General features: G+C 33.9%; 1 protein-coding gene across 5 annotated transcripts in view; it reads right to left on the bottom strand.

Annotated features, from left to right (window-relative positions):
* Positions 1 to 1,283: 1,283 nt before the first annotated feature.
* NAP1L1 (nucleosome assembly protein 1 like 1) overlaps positions 1,284 to 10,241 on the bottom strand; it is a 32,957-nt gene continuing 23,999 nt past the window's right edge. For 3 of the 5 annotated variants that reach the window (XM_079937211.1, XM_079937212.1, XM_079937208.1), the window contains 10 exons: positions 10,050 to 10,130; positions 9,187 to 9,315; positions 7,828 to 7,899; positions 6,854 to 6,993; positions 6,276 to 6,421; positions 6,163 to 6,182; positions 4,532 to 4,654; positions 3,743 to 3,772; positions 3,182 to 3,508; positions 1,284 to 2,168 (listed from right to left, as the gene is read on the bottom strand). In XM_079937211.1, coding sequence (XP_079793337.1) covers positions 3,446 to 3,508; positions 3,743 to 3,772; positions 4,532 to 4,654; positions 6,163 to 6,182; positions 6,276 to 6,421; positions 6,854 to 6,993; positions 7,828 to 7,899; positions 9,187 to 9,315; positions 10,050 to 10,130 — 804 coding nt within the window. In that variant the 3' untranslated portion in view covers positions 1,284 to 2,168; positions 3,182 to 3,445. The remainder of the gene's footprint in view (positions 2,169 to 3,181; positions 3,509 to 3,742; positions 3,773 to 4,531; positions 4,655 to 6,162; positions 6,183 to 6,275; positions 6,422 to 6,853; positions 6,994 to 7,827; positions 7,900 to 9,186; positions 9,316 to 10,049; positions 10,131 to 10,241) is intronic. The other 2 variants (XM_079937209.1, XM_079937210.1) reach the window with 2 other exon arrangements.

The raw sequence follows: 10,241 nt of genomic DNA, 5'->3' as shown, positions 1-10,241 counted from the left end.
TTTGAAACTGGAAAGATGGCATAGATGAACACTGATATCCCTTGAAACTTCAACTTTATTTAAAAAAACAATTCCTCTGCAAACCATATTCCCCCTTATATAACAAAATGAAATAGTATCTACCTCTTCACTTTGGCAACAGCTATTTCCTAAAGGAATAAAAAAAAAATAGTGATTTTGCTACTTCTTTAAGTTCATTAAAAATGGGATTCTATCTTTAGATTAAAAATTTTAAGTTCAGAAAAAGCTGTGTTCAGGTGAGCTATGGGTACAAAAGAAAAAAAAAAGTCACAGAATGTCTAATCAAAACAACCAAAATCATTTTGAAAATAAAGAGGAAAAACAGGTGTTTTCATGGCATTTTCCCCTTTCCCCCCCATAAGCTACTGCAATTGGTTAAGGATTTCCAGTAGTTAATAATATAGAAGGAACTCTAAGGCCTTCCTATAATTACAACCCAATTAGTCCATCCTCACTGTCAAAGCTTTAAAGTTCATCCGCAAAAGTAACAGTAATTAGCCTGAGGTATTTTAAACGTGGCTCTACAGTCTCTAATTTAATGGCATTTCCCCCCCTCTAAAAATGGTCTTATTTCTACTTTAGTCCCGTGATATCTGCAGTATTTACTACAATATGGTCATAATTAAAAGAGCTGGAAAAAAAATTCTTGGACCTTTTCAAACAGTTGCTCATCCATCCACTTCTATTAAAATAGGAGCCACACAAAGATCTGCAAGGGTTGCCTGACCGGATCCAGAATAAAGGTCCTTAATCTTTGTTTTCCAGTTTAACTATCAGACCTTGGTATAAATAAAATGCTGAATATCACATACTTGTGGTACAAATAGGTCCAAACTTTTGAGCTTTTGATGAGACTGAGAAACATTTCATAAAATTTAACTTAATATGCCTTAACACATCTGTGAGGTAGTTAAGTAAACAGTACTACCCATTTTAATAGATAGTAAAACAAAAGGCGTGGGTAAATGACACACTCATACTTTAAGGAATAAGAATTGGAATCAACTGTAGAGGCTTGGGGCCTTTTGTCTAGTTCTGACCAAAGGAAATAAAATTTACCCTTTTAATCTTTCTATTAAAAACATTAAATCATTTAAGATTTTGTTTTCTTTTTTAATACTCTCTCATTAGTAGATGTAGTACCTCTTCCAAAGTTGGCACCCTTTTCAATAATGCGGTAAACTGGGTACATAATTTAAGCTAGGCCTCTGCTTCTACCTGAATTAGTACAAAATTAAGACATTATCTCTGGAGAACTAAAATTATATTTGACATTTTTATTTTAGGCTGCAAAAACAAAAACGAGCAAACAAACAACAAAAAACTTGAAATAGGCTTGTCAAATGATGTAAATTCATCCTTTCCAGGGAAGCAGAAGGTAGACCCTACCACAAAGAAAAGATGCTTAGTTAATGGAGGTTAAATTTTAAAAGTACAGTTAAAATAAAAATAATGAGACTTAACTTCTGAAAATACTAGGTTTTATTCACCTCCCTGTGGTAACCAATAACCATACTATTAGTTAATAAGATTTCTTTATAGTAACTGTCACCTGAAATACAAAAATCCATTAACAATCTAAGTTATCAGGTGTGGTCTTACTGGAAATTCTTAACCATATACTTGTCTTGACAAGTATTGTTTTTTAAATGATGAATTGTCTTAGTATAAGTCACCGTATTTCTGTAACAAAGTAATGAAAGGCACAGCTAGTGCAAGCGAACTTAAACCCATTCAACTACCCGCTGAAAAAATACTTTGGTTCTTCAGGAAAAAAATTAGCAAGACAAAAAATCTGGTTCATTTCACAGTTCTGTTCATTTTCATAACTGTAATCTAGTAGTTACAAGATAAAAATACTCCAGGAAGAACCAAATATGTAGCAATGAACAAACATGCGTGAGAGAATTTGTGCATTCAATGTATCTGGCAGAAAAACTAGTTAAAATGCTAAGTAGAACAAATTTGGTCTTTAAAATATCAGTTCCTTTCCTTTAAAAAAAAAACTTGAGTCTACCAAGAAAATACAAAAACATAAGGCTGTAAGTAAATAATAGTTGTGTTTAGGCTATTACAGTGCAGGTTATCCTCAAGGCCACATACATCCTGCTTCACTGCTGCTTGCACTCTGCTGGGTTTTGATCCTTCTGTTAAAGGAAAACAACAAGTCAATCTATCTTTTTCTACCTGCTTCAATTTATTTTTCAATAGTAGTTAACTATCTTAATTATCACATTATCTCACTGTTCTGTCAAAATTTCTGCCAAATTTAAAAAACTAAATGATGGCAAATTATTTATTCAAATATTACCAAGTCACAAAAATGCTAAAAAATAAAAGCCCCAATTTTACATTGTAGAATGAACTCCATAAAGTGAAAACATTAAGCTATCATCTTAAAATAGCCAAGCAATTTGTTAAGTCATATTACCAATTATTTTTGCCTTTTAATAGATCAGTTATTCTAAAATACTAATTCCATTCATATTTAGCTGTTAACCCCAATTCATGCCTATTAGAATATTTGATTTTTTTTAACTACCCTCTGTTACCTGCTCACTAGGTTAAAGTATCTTCTGGATATTTTTACAGCACAAGCAAATGAATAAATACATTAAAGAGAAACCAGAAGTTCCAAATGAATTCTGATAACATACTAAGCATTCTGTGGGAGATAAAGTCCACATGACAACTTCCCAGGAATAAGAAACTGGGACTCTCAGATATGGAGCAAAGAGATGACTGGGAGAACCTAGGAGTATTGCTCCCCTATTCCTGTGCACTCCTGCATTCAGATGATTTAAAAACTGACCTATGTTTATTATAAGCTTTCCTTTGGGGAGAAAACAACCTAAAGAACACAAGCAATAAGTAATTTTAAGTGCTTCTAAAAAAAACATTTAAAAAAAATGCCCAAGATAATGTGCCATTAAAATAGAACCTAGGGTTATTTCGCCTGAAACTAGGAAAAATAAAGGTCAGAACCAAAAATAAACGTTTCTTAGGAAAGGTGCATTGAAATTACATGTACTATTGAACTGCCAGTGAGGAGAGATTTATTAAAGACTTTAATAGACTAAAATAAACTTTACATTAAGAAACACTAACTCATATTTAACCTGCCTTAAATTTAACAGAAAGCAGCACTAATTTTGCTCACCTTTGGGTCATAGTCTGGATCATTTTCCTCATCTCCTTCTTCTTCCCCTTCCTATATTAAAGTTCAAAATGCATCCATGAAGTAGGTACATAATAGGAAGAAACGGCTCATAATGTAGGGAGAATTTAATACAAGTTACTCTATAAGTCAACAGATTTTCATGATTACAGAGTTTGGTGACAATGCAATTTAATTTGAAAGCTTCTAATATGAAAGATTTCCCAACACAACTTGAGACATCCAGACAGGTTTTATTGAAAAGATTTACTGCAGCCAACGTTGAAAAAGTTTACTGCAGCTTTTGACTTCTTCAAAGAGCTGATAACCCTGCAGCAGAACAGAATTATTTGAAATAAAAAAAATGTTCTGAGTTTTACAATTTATTTATTGAAACCTCATACATACATTGTTTGGCTGTAGAATTCTAAAACCATATTTTTTTCCAAAAACTTTTTTATCCCATATCACAGAGTAATGATTTATAGCAAAGGAATACATAAGTCACTCAATTTGCTTCTCAATGTGTTAAACAGAATTATTTGCTCATTTGGTAAACATTACCTCATCCGCTTCTTCACCTTCTTCATCATACTAAAAAAGGGAAAAAAGGAGACATTTGAATGACACTAACAAACATCTGAAAGTAGCATTTAGTTAATATCCACCATTGTATCCCCTAATATCTAAAGAGAGGAAAAAATACATTCCCTATAGTGACTGATTATAAATTAAAACAAGGACAATAGCTTCAGGAATCACCCAGCTCAGTGCCATTATCTAAACCTGACACTTTAAAAAATTAAAATAAAGAACACAGTACAATCACGGATGAAGTATGCTCAGATAACTATGACCGTAAATATTACTTGCCTGTACAAAAAGGACCTAAAGGCTATGTGAATGATTGCCATTTAACAAGAAAGATATACAAAATATTTGAGAGCAGCCTAATTTTACCTTAATCGTTACTTAATATTCCTATGGATAAAAATTCCATGCTTCCTAATAAAGATTTTTATCAGTAGTAGAAAATGTACAAGGTTACGTTTTGTTTGATCAAAGATGTGTAATGGATTTACAACACTAACCCAACATAGTAAAGTTTTACTACTTCAGAGAAAGTAGCCTTCCTAATAGCAGGAAAATAAAAACTACAATAAATGAACCCAAAGATCCTAAAAGGACCTACTTAATTCAAGGAGGTTATCTAAAAGGACATAAGTAATCAGCCTAATTTTGAATTATTCTGTCTTGCTTTTTAACAATTGCATCTATTCATTAAACCTCTCACCGATTCTGACTATCACACCCTCATCAAACGATTTCACTGCTGGATTCAAATTCACTCACATCATCATCATCATCTTCAATAGCTTCTCCAGTAAAGTATAACACTGATCTTGGGATTATGCGCTCACGTAAAAAGTGACCAATTTCAAAGTCCGCAGCAAGGATAGCTTCAGCATCGTCATCCTGTTAAAGAAAAATAAAAGCACAGGATTTAATAACTTATTTAATTTGGCATATGCGAGACTTGGATTTAAATCATATGCAGAAACTCTCAACTTCACTTTTAACTTTAAACTTTTAAAATTATCTTACATGTGCATGATCAAATAGTCTCTACATATGCCCTAGGTTTACAGGTTTTTAATAAAAATAAGTTTAATAAAAATAAGCAGGCCAGTATACATACTGGTTATCGCTTAAGTTTTCTCTAGCTTAAAAGTTACAAAAGCAACTTTGCTATATGACTACAACTTTCTTTTTAAAATATTAATTACTGAAAACACCAACCGGAATAACAGCAAGAAAGAATCTCAGGCTTTTCCAAATAACATTATGTATATGGCACATAAGACCAGAGAAGATCATTTCACACTTCCTAAAAGACAGCATCCAAGCGTCTGTGTAATGCCAAGTGAGATACTGTCCTACTTGATAAAGACTAAGTCAATCTAGGATTTCTACTTAATGGCAAAGTACAGCACAGAAATGCTGTTGATATTATTCAAAATTAAAATCATTCCATGATACTAAAGTTCTAGTTCTGTGATACTAAACACTGAGTAACTATTCTGTGAATTCCTGAATGTTTATTTTGATTTATCAACATAATCCACTCTAACAACAACAACAATAAAACACCAAAGGGTCGTGGGGGAAGACTTTGAAGGAAAGAATTCTAATCACAGGCAGAGGTGTTCTATCCATAACTCAAGATTGTGTTGGTACCATCAATATTTCGCAACAGGCTTAAGCCAAATTCAAAACTGAACTAGCCTACCTTGCCTGTGTAGATTTCTTTAAGGCTGTTCCTCATTCCTGGCTGTGTGCTAGGCACATTTCAGTTTTCGGCTATATGACCACATATATAAAACCAAATTTCCATCGGAATAATAACCACACAAAGAACTCTAAGTACAATCTGGTTAGTGTTTAGTAAATAGTATAAATGATTTAATACATTCTATTTTCAATAAGGAAGAAAACTAGTCTTGAAAACTTGAATCCCTCACAGCAGTATTTGCAAGTCTCAGAAGAAAGGACTCTCTTTAGCCTTTCACCATTTCTCAGCAGAAGCACCAAAAGCTATTTTTTTTTTTTTTTTTTTTTGCGGTACGCGGGCCTCTCACTGCTGTGGCCTCTCCCGTTGCGGAGCACAGGCTCTGGACGTGCAGGCTCAGCGGCCATGGCTCAGAGGCCCAGCCGCTCCGCGGCATGTGGGATCCTCCCGGACCGGGACACGAACCCGTGTCCCCTGCATCGGCAGGCAGACTCTCAACCACTGCGCCACCAGGGAAGCCTCAAAAGCATTTTAAACGGAGTAATTTTTCACATGCGTAAAGGTCTTCCTCTATGCATTGCAAGCCTCAGAACAAAATACTAGTAGCAACTATTCTACTCCCTACATTTAAGAACCAGTCCTTTAATTTCATATTTAGTAAACAATTCAACAAATAAATAACAATTCAGCTTACCAGATCTCCACTCTCAGGAACTGCAAAATTGAGAAAAGAAATTCAAATGAATAAAAAGTAAACAAAGCTTACAATAAAACAACCATAAATACCCAAAGTAAAACACTATTTACCTTCAGGAGGGGCAAAAAAATTAAAGAAAGAGTCATTAGAAACTGTTTTGGTCACAGTACGAACTGTCCCACGTCCCTTGTGTTTCTGCTTCTTCTTAATGGTTTTCAAAGTGACATTCTTCCCTTTTTTCCAATCTATCTGGCACCTTCCAAAACAAAGGGGAGAGATGGTCTATCACAATTAACACATTACTTTCAATTGCTAGGAAAGCTGAGATTTTTCTAATTAAATTTCTATTTAATTTCAAATTTAGAGGGGAAATTTGTGCAGCTTTTTGTAGCAGTACAAAGAGAAAATTTTTATTTCTAAACAAACTTTTTCAATAAATATATTTACAATTACCACAAACTCACAATAAATTTAAATGTACACTCCTTTGGAAAAATATCTGTAATGGTCTATGGAGAATTCTAGGAAAATGAATAAGCCCTTCTCAGCAAACGTTTTACTGAAATGTTTGGAGATAAAAATGTATGTATGTACTAAGCAGACACACTAGAAGATACCAAATATCACAAATCATAAGTAAAGCGAAAAAAAATATAACACTCTGTTAAAGTAATAAAATTAAACTTACCCTGTACAACCCATAATTTCTGGTCCATCAAAAGAAAAAGGATCAGAATCATCTGGTTCTGACCTCATCCTATATGTCTTTGTCAATACTTCATTTGTGAAATACTCATTGGGTTCAAAGTGAAATTCTAAGACAAAACTCTTAAAAAAAAAAAAAGAAAGAAAAAAAAAAGAAAAATCATAAAAAGTAGTTAAATTCCTACATGATAAATTTCAATGCTTCAGTAAATAAAGCTTAATCTATGATTTTTATAAACATATAAAATCTTAAGTGACAAAGTCCTACTCTGGGAAAGAAAGGGTCAGATAAATCCCGAAGTATCTTAAAAGCAAAATGTGGCACAAAATAAACTGATAAAACTTAGTTCAGCTAACACTACTATTTAGTAACATGTTTATGACATAGGTTAGGTAGAGCTGAATAAACTGACCAACCCCCCACCCCCCCCATCTCCACAGAGAGGGCTTTAAACCTTAGACTAGAACCTAGCTTGACAGAGAAAAAGCCCAACCGTATCACATGTAATATAAGAACTAATAGCCTACAGAGCCTTTGCCCATGCTTTACATAATATTGATGGTTTTGGAGAGAAGCCGTTGGCTGATCTTTCATAATGGGTAAGTGGGAGCCCTCTAACATTTTTGTTTTATTTAATTCCCAGACACATGTCTTTTAATACAGAATAAGCATTTTCTTATTCATGTTCCTTTGCTATTATTTTTATATACATTTTAATCTAGGATCAAAAATTGACTATATTTCAAAAATAGTTTACAGAGGGAGGAAAAGGAATAAATACTGCATCACAACTGTCAACATCCAAACATTTATTTCCTACCATCAATTAAGTAACAGTTTTAATTTCTTCCCACTCCCATGTCTAACCCTTGAATGTCACCTTTCTTTAGAAAGTTCCATTTATCTACTTGTAAACAGCTAATGCTACAAAATTGAAAATATTTCAAAATTTTTACCATAGGCTGACCAGCATCTGAGAACTTCACTTTAATATCTTTCAAGTGCTTCAGAATAGGTTCATCATGTTCCTTCAAATTAAAAAAAAAATTAATTTGATAAAAATAAGAAAAAAAATTAAAATGAGTATCTGAATGGCATACTAGTGTTCTGTTATTAGACAATAAGCACTTAACTGACATTTTATTGTTCAGTTTTATGTACTATAATGAACCATAAAGACTTAATTCTCCAGGTTATGCCTTATACTGAAGCTAGTTTACTTAGTTCTACTTTCTATCACCATTGGCTGAAAAAAGGTGACTAAATAGAGAACTACATCATTATACAGACTGAATGGGCTGAAAAGTTCAAAATCAAGTCTAAATAATTCATGTTTGCTTTAAAAATGTTTCCAGATCTGGACTTCCCTGGCGGTCCAGTGGCTAAGACTCTGCGCTTCCACTGGAGGGGGCACGGGTTCGATCCCTGGTTGGGGAACTAAAGATGCATATACCACACATGTCGTGTGGTGCAGCCAAAAATATTTTTTAAAAAAAGTTTCCCCAATCATTAATTGCTGCCTTTTCCAGCTGCTTGTTCCTTTTCTACTTTGCTAAAAAGTAGAAATGCAGTAAGCAGTCACTGTTCTGAGACAGTTTCTTTTTCTTGACATTAACGTCCAACAATCACAATACAAGGTAACAAGTACTACAATGCAGATGATAGCGGCTCAAGAAATGATTCAGATTAGGAGAGGCAAAGTTTCCCAGAGAAGGTGACATCTGTGTCAGTTTCCCAGGGAAAATGACAATTGTTAAAATAGGTAAATATTTTTACAGTATTCTTTTAAAATACAAATGTCCCTTGGAGTAGTTGTTTCAGACTTTTCAAGGTCTCTGGGGTAGGACAACTGAAACTCCCCCATCCTACCACCACACTCCACATCTAAAAACAGAAGGCACAGGGATATATGAGAAAGCATCATACAGTGAGATAAGCAATTACCAAAGGGACTATTTCATTATCTAATTTTTGAAAACAAATTATAATTTATTTGATTACATTAATCGGAGCTGCAATTTTCCTTCTACCAATAACAGCTCTTTCAAAACAAAGCAATCATGGGAATTCCCTTGTGATCCAGTGGTTAGGACTCCTCGCTTTCACTACCAAGGGCCCGGGTTCGATCCCTGATTGGGGAACTAAGATCCCACAAGCCGCATGGCGTGGCATGGGCCCCCTCCAAAAAAAAAAAAAAAGAAGAAGAAAGCAATCATTCTATAAAAATCAATAATAAAGAGACTAGTCATCAGAGCCATTTAAACTTCAAAGGTTTACCCTTTGAGGTAAACTGGGTTTTTTATGAATAAAATTACCTGAACCATATCACTGAGCAAGTCAACATTCTTAAAAACGGTCAACCAAAATTCAGGAATTCCTTTGGGGTCTTCTTTTTCTTCATCCTTTTTCTCATCTTCAATCTTGGCCTTTTCTTTTAGCTCCTCCTTAATAAAAGACAGCATTCATCATTACTGGATACCCAGATTAGACATCTTGATAAAATTTTTCACATCCCCTTAACTTGCATGCAGTGGCAGAGAACCCAACAAACCCTCAATGACTAATTTTAACATTTAGCCAAAGAAGTTCTAGTCTAATTGTGTAAACACTGCTGTTACCCATACCAGACCTTACTTCCATAATATTTCTACTACCATACCCCTTCCAAAAAGAAAGCCACTAGGACCATGAGCTGTAGGAAAAAAAATTCAGCTTCATGGGAGAGAAGAGGAAAAAAAAATAAGACTTAAGCACAGTAAAGAGGAAAAGCAAAAGAAATATAAACCCTGTCCATTGCCTCACCCATTGGTGCTCTTAATCAAAATATATTCTCTTAATCACCAATGTTAAAACATCAATGCTGGAGAAACAGGTCATGTAACAGAGCACTGGATTTGTATCACAGCTCTGCCATCTATAAGTTGTGGGCAGGACATTTAGAGACCTCCATTTGCACTTTAAAAATGGGAACAATCCTTTTGTATGTCATCATGAAGTTCAAACGAAAAGTTTATATGAATCTATAAACTTTAAATGCTATAAAAATGCAAGGAAAAGGTGAATTTGGGTACAGGTGGAGTTGGGCTAACAGTGGATCATCTGCACTCACTATCCATCTCACAATAAAGATAATTATTTCCAAGGTATAAAAACACACTAAATTTAAGTTAATACCAACCGAAATTTCATCTTCCTCATCTGGTTTCCATTCACATTCTTCTTCTGTAGGTTCATAAATGGCATTAATGATCTCAAATCGCTAAAATGATTAAAAACAAAAACTTGCATAAAAACACTGGCATCGAAGCTAAAAACTAGATGTCCCTCATTAAGAATGCTTAAAGATTTAATTAATTCATACAACTTGAAT

Source organism: Stenella coeruleoalba (genome assembly GCF_951394435.1).
Source record: "Stenella coeruleoalba genome assembly, chromosome: 11".
Taxonomy (NCBI): Eukaryota; Metazoa; Chordata; class Mammalia; order Artiodactyla; family Delphinidae; genus Stenella; species Stenella coeruleoalba.
This window is presented reverse-complemented; position numbering and strand designations above follow the sequence as displayed.